This window comes from Seriola lalandi, unplaced genomic scaffold (genome assembly GCF_002814215.2).
Source record: "Seriola lalandi dorsalis isolate HSWRI2012SDOR001 ecotype SW California unplaced genomic scaffold, Sedor1 jcf7180002054678, whole genome shotgun sequence".
Taxonomy (NCBI): Eukaryota; Metazoa; Chordata; class Actinopteri; order Carangiformes; family Carangidae; genus Seriola; species Seriola lalandi.
Window position 1 is genome coordinate 2,943,182 of NW_019525231.1, and position 17,724 is coordinate 2,960,905.

Here is a 17,724-nt window from a genome sequence, read left to right on the forward strand (position 1 = left end):
ACATGTGTATTTTTCCTTCTTTGCCTTTCATGATGAATCTCTACTGTTTAAATCTAATATTCTCAGATTGTAATTTTATAGTTTGTTCTGTGGTTTCTTTGAAGACAACCATGTAAAAGGATAAAAGTAAGAGTACCGCATCACTTATTTTTCCTTTTTCACCCCGCACTAGCTGGATATTTAGAGACAAATGTAGGTCACACAACAAGTTACCAGTGTTTGTTCATTTTAATAGATAAAATAAATAAAAGTACTTTACAGGAAATCTGCTCTGCAGTCAACTTTCTGGACATTTAATACATTTTGGCAAAGGCGGGTACATAACAAGGGGTAAACAGTACAGATGTGGCGTCATCTGGAGAGAAAATGGTTTCAACTAACATCTCTCGCACTGATTTTTTGTTTTGTTTTCTTTTATACTCCTGTCTACGCAACCAAAGCAAAACTGAACAATGTGTGTGTGTTTTTTTTGTTTGTTTTTTTTTTTAAATAAGAGAGAACATTCAGAGTCTGCAGCGGTCCGTCATCGGGAATGATCGGGATCTCCTCTGCACCATCACCCCAGAAACCCAACACACTCATCCATCCCTCATCCCTGCCCTTCGTTTTCCGTTCTCCAGAGAGGCGCTCCCGGGGCTCGGTGGAGGACGAGGACTGTCTCCGCCGGTCCGGCCGGGACTCACGCGGACAGGCAGTCCAGGGAGTCCAGGGTGAGAAAGACGTCCGCCTTGCACTGGAAGGTGCCCGTCCCGTCCCGCAGCAGCTCGCAGCTCTTCAGGTTTGGGGAGATGTCCTTCACGCAGATGGCCTGCAGGAGGTGAGCGTAAGTGATGGTGAGTTAAGGTTCACAGCTAAAAAAAAATCTGGCACAATGAGCTTTTAGTGGTTTTATTCCACTTTTCTACAGCTTTCATATAATGCAAGTCTTACTCTCCTCACTCTGACCTCGCTTCCGAAAAGCCAAATTATTGAGACGTTTTACAGTTAGAACAGCAGATTATTTCTAAAATAACACAAATGTCCCTCATAGATAAATCCTACGTTATTGCCTTTATTGTGGCGTTTTAACAATTCAAGACCATTTCTTTACTTAATCATCTTCTCACGCTACTGCGCTTTGATCATTGGTTTGCGCCTTTACGCACGAGCTTATATGCGACAATTTGGATCTCAATGGTTTGTCTCTTTTTTTTTATAAAAGCAAGGGTAAAACAGTGCAGTCTAATCTAATCCGTGTCTAAGGTTTATTTACTTTCAATAGCCAAGCATCTCCATAAATGTAGCTCGTGTTGCTGAGCACATTTTACGCGCCTCTTCATTTTATCCACATACTGGAAAGAAGAAAAGCTAAATCCCCTTAAACAGGAATAAAGTTAACAGTATCTTTAATGTACTTACCATGCTTTTGAGGATGGAGACCTGCCTGTTGGTCTCTGGCATCACGTTGTTACCTGCTGTTTCCCCGCTGTCCATCAGCGTCTCTTCAGACTCGGACCTCCGGACGTACGGCGACCTCCTAATGCCGGACAGCAAACCGGAGGCGCGACCCACCGAATAGTAACTTGGCCCGGTCGACTGCTTGTACCAGGCTTCGACTGGATGGCAGGATATAAGCAGAGACACTCCGACGCACACCACGGCAAACCTGACTGACCTCTCCATGTCTGGAACCGTCCTGGAACTTTTTTATTTTACGCAAAGGAAAACGGCGCTTTTCTCGTCTGCTCTTGGTCGGCTGCCGACTTGCTGTTTTGTTGGTTGTTTGGGAAACTTTCTGGTGCTTATATAGGCGGACTGAGCGATGTTATCGTGACCCAGGACATTCGTCAAATCAAAATTGAGGTGGGCGGATGATGATCCGTCTTTATGCGGGAGAAGAAAAAGACCAATCCGAATTGATCCGTTTCTCATGGTTTGGCGGCGACATGGGAGGGGTGGGTGGGTGCGTGCGTGCGTGCGTGCGTGCTTGTGTGTGTGTGGGGGGGGGTTGGAGACGTATAGGGATGTCAGTCCTCTGACGCTTGCAGAGGTAAAAGTGAAATGGATTAACATCAGTGGACCAAGATAGACTCTGACGTAAGTGATCAAAACTCAAAGATGTTCAGATGGTTTGTCAAATTAGTGACAGGCAAAATGTCCTTCTTCACACGAGCTGATTCACAGATTCAACATTTCCTGAAGGTCTGAAAACATTGTGCAACAGTGCATGCAACAAAACGCGCAACACAAAGCAGAACCAGTGCATGGCTTCAAAAGACACGAGTGGAAATGGACAGATTAGGTGTAAAAAAAATAAACAGCAGATCAATAAACGTGAGTGAATAATCGACTGATCCAAATTGTGTTAAGTTTCATTAGCTTTCTGCTTGGACAGACTGTGAATCAGTCTCACTTCAAAGTGGAGCTCTGAGGTAAAACGGGCCTGTATCAATAAAAACCCTTTCCCTGATCGATTTACCGACCTCACCGGTCATGTGTCATGCACTCCACCACATCTGCAATCAGCAGATCAGGAAGAGAACAACAGTGATGGCGATTAAGACGGAGACGGATGCATCTGCATTTGTTCAATTAAATAATAACAGCAACGGTTAAATATTGTGTAACCTTGTTGCCCCTATATGAAACAGGGTTATGACGGGGTCTGGATTATGGGGAAATGTCCCTTAAATGTACAGACACAGATAAGAAAGGCCACTGACTGGAATGATGAAATTAACCAGAAACATAAAGTCAAAGGACACTACACTGAAAACAATGTTAGGAATGAAGAAAACCCAACTCTAGTTTATTTTTGAGCATTAAAAGCAGCACTGACATATAAAAAATATAAATACTAATAAACAATCATTTATTCCATAAGATGAATGTGTTAATGTATGCGGACATTATGTCAATCAGGATGAGTTAAAGTACCATTAGAGTCCATCAGAGTCCATTGTAGAGTGGTCTGCAGTGTGGCTCTAGTTTGTCCTCCAGGACATAGTCTGGCCCACAGACCCAAGGGTCTCCTGTCTCCCACTGCCACTTCTGCAGACTCTGCCTCAGGCTCTCCAGCACGGCGCTGTAGGATGGGTCTGATACCAGGTTCCTCATTTCCAGCGGGTCTGTCCTGTGTTGGTGAAGCATTTAACATTAAAACAGCTTAAACAGATTCAGGGCTGAAGCCAAAACTTTGAAAAGGCTTAGGTCCCTAAGTCATAGCACCTTGTTTTGACCCATTTATAAGGACTACCCTAAACAAATAGTTGAAAGCCGTTATCAGACCTTATTAATTAAAAACTATAACTCCTTATGAACAAATCATGAAAGACAATATAGTAAACCCCAGTTGTAATCATAAAAATACTTTAATAAAATATTTTTTTTAGCAGTATAGCTTCATATCTTCATAAAATGTCTTATAGGAAAAATTATAATTGCTTACAAATAATGCACTTGAAAGTGTCATGGCTGTGTACAACTCAATTATAGTATGTTAAAAACTAGGGCTGAACAATTAATCCAAATATTATTGAAATTGCAATATGGCAAGCTGACTTTTTTTTGTTGATAAAAGTGAAATGTGTCACAACAACAGACCATAAATGAAGCTTTGTGGTGCTACAGACATGCCCCGGCCTACAAACCATATTCTCCAGACGCAAGGGAACATGTTTGTTTTGTACAAGCCGGAGGCCAAATCATCATCATCCATTTTTATTATTGTGTAAGTGAAAATGAAATGCAAAATATCGTAATCGAAATATCTGCCAAAATAATCGCAATTTGATGTTTTTTGGCATATCGTTCAGTCCCATTATAAACCATTTATGAAGTGATACTGCTTATAAATGATAAACAGGGAGACTTGAAGCAAAGTGTCACTGTGATGAATATTATTTGAAAATTTAAATTAAATTTACAAGGCGTACGGCTAATTCATGATTTAAACACAATACCTTTCTTTAGTATTACAGCCCGAAAACAGAAAACAGGACAATCTGATGAGGCACGACCAAGAATCCCCGATTGCTCTTCACATCTTTACCACAGACAACATGTTCATTCTCTCTCGTTGTAATAGATCACAGTCACCCATAGTAAGCAAGGGAGGACTTTTATCATAAATATGCCAGCTTTTTCTTTTTCTTTCTCTTTCCATTGATCAGTTAGTCATCTAGTATAAAATGCCTGTGAATAGTGAAAATTACCCATTGCAATTTCCCAGACGATGCCTTCAAAAACCAACAGTCCAAAACTCAGAGTGGTATAAAACAGAAGCTGTAAGAATGATTCACCATTTCCCTGACAAACTTAATCGATTATCAGAATTGTCAAAGATCTGTCTTCTGCCTGTCAACTAATCGATTAGTTGGCTCTTCATTTTAGCATTAAAAGCAAGCAGCCAATTCTCTCTTTAGAGCTTGATCTGACAAAAACCCGATGAACACTGAAACATGTGCTTTAACAGCAGCTGTAACAGACCTGGAGTCGTACAGCTCCCAGCGCTCTCTGTAGTAATACTGCTGCAGGCTTTTGAACCAGTGCGTCGGCTGACTCAGCCTGGTGCGGTTCAGCAGGTCCTGGAAGGTGGGTGACACGTACAGGTCCTGGTCGATGGGGAAGGGCATGCGATAGTGTAGGTTGTGGAGAAGGTGGTACGCCCCCTGGTGGACAGAGCGGGTTGGGTAGTACATGGTAACCTGAAATCAAAATGACATTACAGCAGTCAAGGCCCGGTGTTTGACTCCTTCATGAGAGTCTGTTTCTGTCAGTCTGTGGCGCTGGCGTCCTGTTTGAAAGCTGTGGCGCTCACAGACCTCGTGCAGGGACTGGCTGGCGTAGACGGTGTACCAGTGGCTGGGCTCAGTGACCAGAGCAGGCAGTAAGGAGCGACCGGTGAGATGGACCAGGGCGGCAGGGCTGCCGGGGAGGCTGTAGGACGGGTAGGGAACGGAGAACCAGTCCAGAATGGTGGGAGTGATGTCTGCCAAAAAAAGAGAGGGAGAAGAAGAGAAAGGGAAAGAAAGAACAGAGTGAGAAAATAAGACAAAGTAGTACCACACCTGGAATCTTAAATAATGAACTCATAATTAGTTTCTGCTATTTCATAGTGAACACAGAGGCACATCTGTCCAAAGAAAACCATGTATGTCTGTGTATTTAAGGACTAAGTGTTTCCTTATTGGCTGAGCAAATTCTCCTACTTCTGTAAGCTCATGAACAGCTGAAAGATACATGGTTTTCAAACGACGGTGGCAAATATTAATGTTGGCGTGAAATATTAGATGTTCACAATCACATTATATTAAATAGTTGCCATGGTTACATTACATTATGGTCAGTAGTTGTAATTATCCAATGCAGGCATTCATATGACTGCCTCTACTCTTTTTTTCTTCTGTTTTAATTGATGATATTTTCACATTTACATTTCATTACTAGTTCAACTGTGAGAATCATTTTCAGATTATTTTATCTGAGATCTGTTGCTGAAGCGTCACTGTTGTGTCTCCCTCTTGTGTCTCCCTCTTGTGTCTCCCTCTTGTGTCTCCCTCTTGTGGCCACTTTGTAAATATAAACACACTGACTTCCCTGGTTGTTCATGTGTAAAAACTGGGGAGCAGGAAGACATTAAATCAGCCATTCTCAGCTTCTTGGCTTTCATCCATTTCTTACCCAGAAGGCTGACGTAGGCCTGGCTGGTGTCTCCCCATCGTTCCCTGTGCTCTGGAGAGGACACCAGCATGGGCTCTGCCGTCCCGGAGCGATACAGGTTGGTTCTGCCGTTGGGGAAGGGGATGCCGTTATCTGAGCTGTAGATGACCAGAGTGTCGTTCTCGTGACCAGCTTCCCTGAGCTCCTGAAGAACTAATCCAATACCTGCAGAGGAAATTTACACTATTACAGCTGAGTGTTTTAGGAGAATGGCTTCTCTCTGTTCACTTTATATTTGTATATATATATATATATATATATATATATATATATATATGTGTAGGTGTTGCTACGCACCCTGATCCAGCCTGCTAACTGTAGTGTACTGCGCAGCTAAGTCGGCTCGTGCTGCAGGTGTGTCCGGCACGAAAGGAGGAACCTGAAGTGCGTGAGATGAGGACGGACCAGATTAAAGTGTGTTATTATGCATGGATAATATATGGGAATCACACTCAGTAGATACTAATACTGATGGAGTGTTGAATTAGCACTTATATGAAACAGTGATGATGTATTTCTAGCTGAGAGAGGAGAAGCAGAGGAAGAAGAATGGATCACGTGTGTTGCTTTAAAATTTCAGTTTGAAGTTTCTTTTTCTGGTTGATATTTACACGTTTATACCTCATGGTGCGTCATGAGCAACCGAAGATACCAATCTTGTAGAACATGTATCTACAGTATATAAAATTGTTATATCACTGACCTTTACTTGTTCTGGTGTGTAATATTGTGGTGTCCAGTCAGGTATTCTTCCCATCCCCATTTCACCATTTCCAAACTTCTCACAGAAAGCCCCGTACTGGGGCTGTGAATGCCCACATCGATGGGTGTCATGGAAGGCAACATAGAGGAAAAACGGCCTCTCTTCATCTCTTTTATCATCACTGTCTCCTTCGTTCTCTTCTTTCTTCTGCCTCCGCTCAATGGCTTCCTCTTTATGCGTCTGGAAAAACTTGCGTACCAGGAGTTTGATGCGGGTGATGTTCCTCCCCACCTGGAGGACAGAGCAGTTCTCCTCTGTGTAGGCAAAATCGAAGGGGTATACAGATCCAGGACCGATGTGCTTCTTCCCAATTATACCTGCAGGAATGAGAGAGTAGAAAAGAGAAAAGGGGATAAAAAAAAAATCCGGAGTGTTTGTGTGTCTAGACTTGAGATAAACCGGTCACCTGTGTGTACGTTGGCCTGGCTGAGGAGCAGCGGCAGACTTTGTACGCCGTCAAATGAGTTAAAGTGATGGACCCCCTGATGAAGCCCGTACATGCCGTTCTGATGCTGAAAACACAGGACAAACACACCTCAATACTGTGCCTTCATGAACAAACAAGAGGTATCCATGTGTGTGTGTTACCTGCGGCAGGCCAGTGAGGATGGTGGAACGGCTGGGGGAACAGCTGCTGACAGATGTGAAGGCGTTGCTGAACACCAGGCTGCGCTGGGCCAGAGAGCGCAGGTGGGGGGTGTGGACCACAGAGTTGTTATACACCTCCGTCTCAAAACCTGCATCATCAGCTGGAGGAAGGAAAACACAGGGACTTGTTATGATGTGTGCCAAAAGTATGTGGACATTACAAACATATGTGATTGTAATATCTCATTGCAAAGTCATCGGCACCAATATGCTGCTGTACAGCCTCTGCTCTTCTCAGGAGGTCAGCCACTGATGATGGGTTCATCCCAAAGGTGTTGGATGGGGTTAAAGGTCAGGGATCTGTACAGGCCTGTAGTGTTACGATTTCCCACTGGTCCTGGACTGAACCATGAAAACCGTCCCCTGACCAAAAGTACTGTTCATGTGGATGGGAATGTATGCCCTCACAAAGTATAATATCCTGGAACCGATGACTTTGTTTTAGGATTGGTTTTATAGTAATAATCTTATGAATAAAGACTGAAGAGAACTCTTCACATTGGTGAAACTAAACAGCAAGCAGCTGGTATTTATAATAGATAACAGGGTCAGATGATATAAATTTGTTATACGGTTTATACTTTGTTATCTATCTGTTCAGCAGCTCTGCTTGTATTGGGGACTACTCCACGGCTATATTGGATTTTTATATGATTTTTCCTCTGCACAAAGTTTATATTAACCATTTGAAAGGGAGACTGTATGTTTTGCTGTGGATATATAATTTGGTATTAAGGTATTAAGACTTTATCCATCCATCCATAATGGACACTTAGAGTCAGTTGTTTGTTAGGAACATCTAGCTAAAACGAACACAGTCTAATACAACAGTCCTGTGACAAATCCTCCGTCATGAAGGTTATAATGTTCAGCTTTTGTTGAAACTGTGTTAAAGACGTGTTGACTGAACTGTATGGTCATTTTGGGGCTGCAGGTTGTACTACACAGAGAGGTGTGTGCTTCTGTTGTTCAGCCTTCCCCCCTGATGTGAATGGGTGGGACAATACAAAAATACCACTCAGTATAATATGAGAGAGCTAGACACAAACTGAGCATTATAACTTTCATGAAGGGAGGATGTATTACTGTTGCACTAGACTGCATTAGTTTCAGCTGGCTGTAGCTAATAAACTGTCAGCATTGTGTTTATTTCATCCCTTCTATTCAAAGTCTTTCTACGTGTCACGTTTTAATCTGCGGACAGAAAAGCTCACTCACCAATTATTAGAAGGACATTTCTCCTCTTTGCCTCCCCGGTGACACAAGATGTCACAATGAGACAAAACAGCTCCAGCAGCATGATCATGATCATGAGGATGATTTTGATTGTGATCGCCTCTCTTATCTGTTACCCATGTGCTGCACATAAAAAGTCTTGGAAACATTTAATGTAAGTCAAAACTGTCACGTTAACTCACAATAAATTCACTCGTCACAACAAGTACATGAAGTGTCTGGTAAAGTTGTACACCCGCTTCTTTACCGTCAACAGTGAAGACGGAGGTAAACTTATCTCACGACTTCCGCAAACATCCTCTGGTCACATGACGAAGGTCACGTGAGAAGAGAAAACAGGAACCTCTCTCTCTCTTCTCTCTCTTTCTCTCTCTTTCTCTCTCTCTGGGCTCGCGCCTCATCAGTGGAAGTGGTTTCAGTAAAAGGGGAAGAAGAGCAGTTTAATAGAAAGGATCTGAAAAATCACTGCAGAGCCGCCAAGGAACAATAGAGTTAGACAGGAAGACAGATACGGTAAGAATGACAGCCCTCTTCTATTGTGATGATTTTCTACTTTCTGTTGTGCTCTGATCTGTTCTATTATTTTCTGTTTTTTTTTTCCTGTTCTATTATATTCTATTGTTTTTCTGTGTTTTAGTCTACTGTAGTGTGTTGTTTTTTCCCGTTCTGCTCTACTCTAGATGTGTCGTTTTTCTATTCTATTTTATTCTATTCTATTCTGTTCTGTTGTATTGTTTTGTCTATTCTACTCTGTTGTGCTGTTTCTATTTTGTTCTTTTGTACTGTGCTGTTTTTCCTTTTATATCTTATTGTGTTGTCATGTTATTCTATTCTATTGTTTTTCTGATGTATTGTATTGGTGATTTTTGTTCTGTTTCAATTGGTTCTATCCTAATTTATTTTATTCTGTTCATTCTATCCCAGTCACACATGTTACTGTTTTAATGAACTTATTCTTGTTCTTCCACTTTGTCAATGCATCAACTTATTGCTCAGTCAATTTTAGAAGAATATTATCAAGAGGTCAAAGCTACAGCAACACTTGCAGTAAACTGAAGAACATCATTAGACCAACATGTTTTGGCTTGTGGCTTTCATCGGGGTCATCACAAAACACATCACAACTAACAATTAACTAGTGTAAGTATGAAACAGAAAAAAATATAAAATGTTACTCGTGATCGTGATGACCCTGTTCAAGGCCATAAGCCGAAATGTGTCAGTCTAATAAAGTTTTTCTGTTTACAGAAAGTGTTGCTTTAGACTTTTTCCTTTCTCCGTGAGGCTTGGAAGTAGGTGAAGTTGTGCCAGAAACTTCACTCTGCTTCTAGGAGAACATTATAACACAGAGGTGAATATATGTGTGAATATTTCTTTGTCAGGGAGTTTTATGGCCTGTTGGTGACTGTGGAGAAAAATTTGCTGCTGTTGTAAAACAAGAGACAGGTATGCAAAGCACTGACCTATCATATGATCCTCATATGATTATCATGCTCTGAAAGCTTGTTAAGGTCAAAGGTCACATGAAATACCTGTCTTCAGGTTAGGGAAACCTTATTAAAATACTAGACCTGTAAACAGATGTGGTTATTGTCTATATGACCTGGCAGCACGCAGGTAGTTGACTTTTGTTGTTGTTTTTTCCGTCACACACAGATCACAGCATGCATTTGAAGATATGGCGCCGGCTCCCTTCGCTGAGCTGTGTATTTGTCCAGAAGAACACACAGACAAACTGACACATGCATGTGCACATAGCACTTCTATGTTGTGTTTTCCTGAATGCTGTCCCTGTGGAGAGAGAAGACTCTCAGGAAGGAAAACCAAAGCCACAGAAACCAAGCAACATTTACCAAAAGCCAATAAGTGACATTTAAAGCAGAGGAGAAAACTTCATTGTTTCGTGTAAGTGGCTTTTATTCTGTAATCAACCTCCTCGTGCACACATTTACATATACAGCTTCATTTCTTTGAACACTCACAGCTGTCTCTCCATCCCTTCAGCCATCCCTCTCCCCTCCAGGTTCTCCTGCTCCACCTCTAACCTTGCCCACACGATGGACCGGCCTCTGCTGAGACGAGTGTCGGCCCGGGGCTGCTGCTCCTACAGCACCCTGAAGGCCTGGATGCCCATCCTCTCCTGGCTGCCCAGGTACAAGCTGAGGTGGCTTCAGATGGACCTGCTCGCAGGCCTCACCGTCGGGCTGACGACTGTACCGCAGGCGCTGGCTTACGCTGAAGTAGCTGGCCTTCCTGTGCAGGTGAGACCAGCTCGTCTTGTCTGTGAAGGTTCATCTTTTGGATTATCTTGTTCCATTTAAACTGCCCAGTGGGCAACAACTGGCTTACAAACTAGTTGTGATGTCATAAATCTTGCTTGTACGCACACGTCTTAAACTGAGGTTTAAACTGAGCACAGCTCAGAAAACAAACTGCACGTACATCATTCTGCACAGTGAAGCTTAAACATCCTTGTGCAGTAATATTGAGTGGAGGGGGACTTTAAACATTTATCATGCATTTATAAAGCACTTCTCTCCACAGTACGGACTCTACTCTGCCTTCATGGGGGGTTTCATCTACACCCTGCTGGGGACCTCTAAGGACGTGACGCTGGGTCCCACGGCCATCATGTCCCTCCTGTGTTTCTCCGTGGTGGGGGGGCAGCCACACCGCGCTGTGCTTCTCAGCCTCCTCTGTGGACTCATCCAGGCTTTAATGGCATTACTGAGATTAGGTGAGGGGAGAGCTGCTCAGGTCATGTGGGAACCTTGTGATACCAGTTTTGGTGATTTTCTTTAGTCAAAATTTAGTCAAAACTCAACCTGACCTGAATTTAGGATGAATTTTGCATCAAAACCCATTGTAACGGTGCTTACTATTTTAAAAGCATATTGTGACAAGCAGGGTATTAGTTTGGAAGTGCAGGAAGCCACTTCCTACCACCACATCTACAACTTCCTTTGATTAACCACACACAATTTCTGTAAAATCGGTGAATGCTTTAATTTTTGTTCCAAGGCCATGGCTCTGTAAATCATTAATTGCCTTGCTTTTCCTCTGCAGGCTTCCTCTTGGACTTCATCTCTTTCCCTGTAATAAAAGGCTTCACTTGTGCTGCTGCAGTAACCATCGGCTTTGGCCAGGTCAAGGTGAATGTTAAACACATGCACACACGCGTACACATGCACATGCAGATTTAATATTGTTGTCTTCTTTGCCTTTATGGGTCGAAAATGTCTGTATCTTTGAGTGTCTATCTTCCCTCTTTTAGCTACACACATAAAAAGTCTGTTTTTCATAGGGTATTCACATTAAATCACAACTTACAACACAGTGACACCACCACCTGCTCCCAGCAAGAAACCACGTTCCACAGCAGAGAAAACTTACAAATAGCCGCTTTAATCAACAATGAAAATAATAGTTAGTTCCATTCCTTTAAAATGTCTTTTTGTGTGTTTATGTAAAAGAAAAAAAGAAAAACAGCTGATATGTTTTCAGATTTTACACCAGTGTACAGTTTCAGCACGTTGATGTTAGATCGAGCTTCAACAGGGAACCAGTTTAAGGTTGGATTTGTGTCAAACATTTCTTGTATTTACTGGAAGATTCTGTAACATTTGAAAAAAAAAACATAGGAATGGATTAAACATCATTAAAAGAGTATTTTCACTTATTTTGTAGCTTCTGTCTATAAAGCAAAGAGAGACCCCTTTTAGTTCACCCACTGCGTTCACTGCTCTGACCGTCGATGGCTTTAGCTGATGGCACTCCTGTTGTTTCTGTCTGTAGAATATTCTGGGACTTCGAGGCATCCCCCACCAGTTCTTCCTGGAGGTTTACTACACCTTCTACAAGATCCCAGAGGCCAGTATAGGTGATGTGGTCCTGGGTCTACTTTGTCTCGGCCTGCTGGTCATGTTGATGTTCATGAAGACGAGTCTAGGCTCAGGCAACGGGCCCCCCTCCTCCAGATTCGCCAGGAAACTAGTGTGGGCTGTTGCTACCAGTCAGTACCTGTGTGGTTATGAGTGTGTGTTTGAATGCATCTGTCCTCTCTACAAGCATGACATGTACAGTAATGACAGTGTTTCACTTTAACGAAGGATAACATAACGCCTGGTCCACTTTTTTTTCCTGAAACTTACATTTTTTTTCTATTTGTCCTTTTCCTGTCCGTCTTGGTCAGTGCGTAACGCTCTGGTGGTCGTGGCTGCCTCCTTCATAGCATTTTCCTGGGATGCCTACGGTTATCATGTGTTCACAATCACTGGAGAAATTTCCCAGGGCCTCCCACCGTTCAGGCCCCCACCCACCTCAGACACCACCGCCAACGGCACTGTGGTCTCCTTTGGAGAGATTGTAGAGGTAAAGGGCAAAGGGAAGCGCCAGTAATCAGATGAGGGCAGTGAATTTTTCAGCAAAATGATTGAGTTGTAACTTTCACTTCCTAAAATGTCTCGAGTTCTCCAGAAACACAGTTGACTCAGTCTAGCTCCCTCTGTTTTTTTTGGGCAGGGTTTTGGAGGAGGGCTTGCTGTGATTCCCTTCATGGGTCTGTTGGAGAGCATTGCTATTGCGAAAGCTTTTGGTAAGTGTTCGGTCCAGACTGAAGTATCTCAACAACTATTGGATTGATTGCCATGAAATTTGGTTCAGACATTCATGGTCTTCAGAGGATGAATAATAATGACTTTGGTGATCCCCTGATGTTTCCTCTTGTGCCACCACGAAGCTGACAGTTGTGATTTTGAGTGAAATATCTTATGCGGATTGCCTGGAAATTTGGTGCAGAATTATAATCACTTTGGTGATGCCTGGACGTTTTTTTTTTTATCTCCATCATCAGATCAAAAACCCAAATTTGTCCAATACTTTGGTTTATGACTAAATACCTTTAAAACTAAAGGCATTCCCATCAGCCCCATCCACTGTACTTTGTGTATATTAATTATTAGCCAATGTTAGAATGCTAACATGGAAAAAAAATGTCATCTCCTTCAACAAGTTAAAAAGAGTCAAAATTATTTTATGCAAACTTATTATTAGAATTGGAGAATTTGCCATTTTACTGTTTTATTGCAAAAGTACTTTTCCATCGATCCCCCAGCACTAGAATGAAGGCAGCTAAAGAATGAGTCTTTCATCAGACTTTTGGCTGATTTTAATTTCCTGTTTGTCCTCAGCGAGCCAGAACGACTACAGGATCAATGCCAACCAGGAGCTGCTGGCAATTGGTGTGACCAACATCATGGGATCCTTTGTGTCCGCCTATCCTGTCACTGGCAGCTTTGGGAGGTTTGTGTGTGTGTGTGTGTGTGTGTGTGTGTGTGTGTGTGTGTGTGTGTGTGTGTGTGTGTGTGTGAGAGAGAGAGAAAGAGAGAGAGGGAGAGAGAGAGGGAGAGAGAGAGAGAGCGAGCTCTCTTTACAGTGTCATGTTTTCTCTTCATGTCCAGGACAGCGGTGAACTCCCAGACTGGGGTTTGCAGTCCAGCTGGAGGGATCATCACCAGTGAGTCCTGACACTCTCTGTCTGCAGTCTCCTACACCCTCTAGTGGTGGTCTGTGATATCATGTTTCATCTCCACTTCTCCCCATCCTTTCTTTGCCTCCTTTTTCCTTGTCTACCTAAGTGTTGTCATGTAGGTCAGAGGTAGAGGTGGTAAAGAAAAAACATCATACACAGGCTTTAGCAGACATGGCAGATTACGAAACAACAAAGACAACATTCGTCTTAAACAGAGACAGCCCAGCATGTGAGCTTAGGCAATTTATACATAACTTTTTTAAATTAAAAATAGAGCACACATACGAAAAATAAAAGATTAATATTTATTTGATCTTCTTTACTGTCGACCCCCCTCTCCACCAACGTACTCTTCATGTAAGACACTGAAGAAATAATAAACCTGCATCTTTAGGTTCATCACCCATCGATGATGGAGGAGTCACAGAAGGATTTTGTGTGATCATCACATAAAGTGCTATTCCTTTAGATGGCATCTTACAGTGTAGTCTCTTATTTGTAATTTCTTGCTTTTCTGGTTCAGTTAATCATCACATAGTTCATGGTGTCTGGGTTTTCTGTCACCAGCCTGTTCTAACCAATGAAAACACAAAGACAGCAGTCATTTATTCATTTTTCAATTTAAAATCATCGTAACATTGTACGTATTTGACGTATGTGACTTTGGGTTCTCTGTCTTCCTGATGAGTTTGTCCATGCTTCTTAGTTTCTCTAAATGTCTCTCTCTCTCTCTCTCTCTCTCTCTCTCTCTCTCTGGGTTTTTGCAGGTGTGATAGTGTTGCTTTCCCTGGCGTTCCTCATGCCGGCCTTCTACTACATCCCCAAAGCTTCCCTGGCTGCTGTTATCATCTGTGCGGTAGCTCCTATGGTGGATTACCGTGTCGTGGCTAATATGTGGAAGATACGCAGTAGGTGTCTGCTCAGTTTTGTACTTCAGCGTTTGCCCGCCTGTGTCAGTCTGTTTAATCAAAGTCTGGTGCTCGTGTCGTCCACAGAGCTGGACCTGCTGCCGTTTGCTGTTACGTTCCTGATGAGTTTCTGGCAGGTGCAGTATGGCATCATGGGAGGTGTAGCTGTATCTGGAGTCCTGCTGCTTTACAACATGGCCAGACCCCAGATAAAGGTACTGTGTTATTCTATACAGGACTGTGTGTGAGCAAGTGTGTGACACTTCAACTGTGAAACATATTAAACCTTTTCACAGGCAGCGCACAGGATGTTGTCTGTAAAGAGACAATAGTCATTTGTTATCAAGGCATTTTCACAGGATGTAAGTACAGTCAGTTTATTTAATAGGGAAAATGCAATTTAACATAGTTTCTAAACAGAGCATGAAACTGACATGTTGCACAGAGAGTTTATAGTTGTTGCTAATTTTCAACTCTTGTCCCCAGTTGGGCTTTACATGTAGACTGTGATTAACACACTAAATGTTTAAACTTGCTTCTTTGGGGCTTGAAAGTTGTCGGGGAAAAAAGCCAATGTGCCCATTGCATTGATTGATGGGAGAGTTGGGAAATATCAGGATATTTGCCAAATTTGAAACAATAGCAACTGTTCAACCACTGAGATTTTTCTAGAACGTTTTATACCACTGTAGGTATCCCTTTTTAGTTTGGTACGGTAGTGTGTTATTGTGCTGTTTTGCAAATTACTGAGCAGGACTGTTTAAATGCAATAACAACAGCCTCTACAGACCACATGGGGGCACCGCTCTGCATTAACTCCACAGGACAATGTCTCACGCCACCTTGCACTTCAACAGTGAAATCCGTGTGTTTGTGCTAACAATGTGTGCCTATCGAGTGCAGGTGTCTGATCACGGTGTGCTGGTGATGGAGTTGAGCAGTGGACTCAGTTTTCCTGCCACAGAGTATCTCAGCCACATCATACACACCCAGGCTCTGCAGGGTAAGGATTCGTTTGCTAATCATCCACCTCGTCTCTTTCAGTGTTCCCTGTTATTCACTCACCCGTCTCCCCCCTTCTCCCCCTCAGCGTCTCCTCCTCGGTCAGTGGTACTGGACTGCCATCATGTCAGCATCATAGATTACACAGTGATCAGCGAGCTCAGGGACTTGCTGAGGCAGTTCGAACTACGAGACGTGAGACTGGTGTTTTGCAGATTGCAGGTACGATTATCTGTTATAGAATTCAGTTTTAACAGCAGCGCAACAAAATAAATACAATGTTCTCTCCTTCTTCTCTCTTTTTTCTCACACACTCCTTCAGCCCTCTGTTCTGGAGGTTCTCCTGGCAGCCGATCTTGAGGGCCTCAGGTACGCAGACAGTGCGGAGGCGGCGCTGCAGATGGTGTCAGGAAACTGCCTCGATGACCGACACAGAAACAGTCCAGTCACAGACTGGCGAGAAGATGTTTGATGCTGGACAGAAGCAATGTAGCAACAACACTGATCGGTGAACTTTCTGAACTGGGATTATTGGGCTGTTAATGATGTTAAAAGGTGATAAACTACCTCCATTAATAGCAGTCACGTGCACGGAGACTGGCAGTGGCCAAGTGATATCTCCTTTTTTCCTGTCCTAAGAAATTATTACACTGAACTTCGTATCTGCCAGACTTCCCTGGAAGACTGGAAATTACTGTGCAATCTCCCAGATTACAACACTACACGAAAACATAGGACCAGACGTCTAATATTGTGTTTCATATGCTTTTGATGGACATTTTGCATTTTGTGTGAATGATGAAGGAATGAGAGAAATAATATACTGAAATATATATTTTTACTAACAGAGCATTCACTCTGTTATGTGTTAGGGCTGAAGGTGACAGTTGAGCTGCCAGAGACAGAATTTACAGAATAACAATTTAGTCATCAATTCATTGATTTACTCAATAAATTAAAAACCCAAATCACCACATTTATAAAAGGATTTTTAGTGAATAAAAAGTTTACACTTTCATGTGTATGCACGTGTGCTTGTATGCGTCTATGCATGCAGAAATGTTTGTGTTACAGTGAAGTTGCACAATTGTACATTTGAACAGAAGATACAATGGTAAGAGGAAGTATGTGAGCCCTTTGGGACGACCTGGTTTTCAGCATTAATTGTTAAAAAAATGTGATCTGATCTTCATCGAAGTCACAAGTATAGACAATAACACACAAACACATGTATAGTTTGTGTCTTTATTGAACACACCCATTAGACATTCACAGTGCTGACTGAAGAAGTATATGAACCCTTGGATTTAATAACTGGTTGAACCTTTTGCAATAACCTCCAACATGAACTTCCTGTAGCTGCAGATCAGACCTGCACAACATTTAGGAGGAACTTTGGACCAGTCTTTCTACAGAACTGCTTCATCTCAGACATAGTGTGAGGATGTCTGATGTCAATGGCTCTCTTCAGCTCATTCCACAGCATCTCTACTGGGTTAAGCTCTTGGCTCTGACTGGGCCACTCCAACAGGTGGATTTCTTTGTTTGAAGCCATTTTGTTGTAAGATTTACTTCAGTGTTCAGGGTTATTGTCCTGCCGCATCACTGAGCTTCAGCAGATGGACATCCACCCTGACATCATCCTGTTAGAGACCCTGATAAACTTGGGAAATCATTTCTCCCTCGATTATGTTAAGCTGTCCAGGTCCAGAGGCAGCAAATCAGCCCCAAATTATAATGCTCCATCCATCGTACCTCACCCTTGGGATGGTGTTTTCATGCTGGTGCAAACAATTCAACCTTAGTTTCATCACTCCATAAAACTGTAGCCTTGTAGTGTGTCAAGCTGCTCACTTCAGGGGCACAGCAATGTTTTTTTGGCGAGCTTCCTCCGTAGTGTCCTGCCATGCGCATGCTCCACGTAACCATGCACCATG

General features: G+C 42.6%; 3 protein-coding genes across 3 annotated transcripts; 1 reads left to right on the top strand and 2 right to left on the bottom strand.

Annotated features, from left to right (window-relative positions):
• Positions 1-209: 209 nt before the first annotated feature.
• Positions 210-1,873, bottom strand: npb (neuropeptide B). Its single transcript, XM_023422201.2, has 2 exons — positions 1,399-1,873; positions 210-808 (listed from the first exon to the last, which is right to left on the bottom strand). The coding sequence occupies exons 1-2, from the start codon at positions 1,660-1,662 to the stop codon at positions 680-682; spliced, it is 393 nt and encodes a 130-aa protein (XP_023277969.1). The 5' UTR covers positions 1,663-1,873; the 3' UTR covers positions 210-679.
• Positions 1,874-2,749: 876 nt separating this feature from the next.
• Positions 2,750-8,634, bottom strand: sgsh (N-sulfoglucosamine sulfohydrolase (sulfamidase)). The gene is made up of 9 exons (XM_023422007.2): positions 8,330-8,634; positions 7,052-7,212; positions 6,870-6,975; positions 6,404-6,780; positions 5,998-6,079; positions 5,662-5,865; positions 4,803-4,969; positions 4,468-4,685; positions 2,750-3,112 (listed from the first exon to the last, which is right to left on the bottom strand). The coding sequence occupies exons 1-9, from the start codon at positions 8,421-8,423 to the stop codon at positions 2,929-2,931; spliced, it is 1,593 nt and encodes a 530-aa protein (XP_023277775.1). The 5' UTR covers positions 8,424-8,634; the 3' UTR covers positions 2,750-2,928.
• Positions 8,635-8,691: 57 nt separating this feature from the next.
• Positions 8,692-17,012, top strand: slc26a11 (solute carrier family 26 member 11). The gene is made up of 15 exons (XM_023421966.2): positions 8,692-8,860; positions 10,004-10,252; positions 10,352-10,608; positions 10,892-11,084; positions 11,414-11,499; positions 12,143-12,359; positions 12,540-12,718; positions 12,869-12,941; positions 13,537-13,648; positions 13,807-13,862; positions 14,645-14,785; positions 14,873-15,000; positions 15,689-15,788; positions 15,876-16,009; positions 16,110-17,012. Exons 3-15 carry the CDS (start codon positions 10,405-10,407, stop codon positions 16,257-16,259), a joined length of 1,773 nt encoding a protein of 590 aa, XP_023277734.1. The 5' UTR covers positions 8,692-8,860; positions 10,004-10,252; positions 10,352-10,404; the 3' UTR covers positions 16,260-17,012.
• The last annotated feature ends 712 nt before the right edge of the window (positions 17,013-17,724 follow it).

Bases quoted from the DNA above. Each gene is read 5' to 3' on its own strand.
- npb (XM_023422201.2), bottom strand. From the start codon at position 1,662: ATGGAGAGGTCAGTCAGGTTTGCCGTGGTGTGCGTCGGAGTGTCTCTG. The intron at 809-1,398 runs GTAAGTACATTA...CACCTCCTGCAG, and splicing joins TCTCCATCCTCAAAAGCATG to GCCATCTGCGTGAAGGACAT.
- sgsh (XM_023422007.2), bottom strand. From the start codon at position 8,423: ATGATCATGATCATGCTGCTGGAGCTGTTTTGTCTCATTGTGACATCT. The intron at 6,976-7,051 runs GTAACACACACA...CTGTGTTTTCAG, and splicing joins TCCTCACTGGCCTGCCGCAG to CATCAGAACGGCATGTACGG. The intron at 4,970-5,661 runs GTAAGAAATGGA...TTTTTTTGGCAG, and splicing joins GGCCTACGTCAGCCTTCTGG to ACATCACTCCCACCATTCTG.
- slc26a11 (XM_023421966.2), top strand. From the start codon at position 10,405: ATGGACCGGCCTCTGCTGAGACGAGTGTCGGCCCGGGGCTGCTGCTCC. The intron at 10,609-10,891 runs GTGAGACCAGCT...TTCTCTCCACAG, and splicing joins TAGCTGGCCTTCCTGTGCAG to TACGGACTCTACTCTGCCTT. The intron at 11,085-11,413 runs GTGAGGGGAGAG...TTTCCTCTGCAG, and splicing joins AATGGCATTACTGAGATTAG to GCTTCCTCTTGGACTTCATC.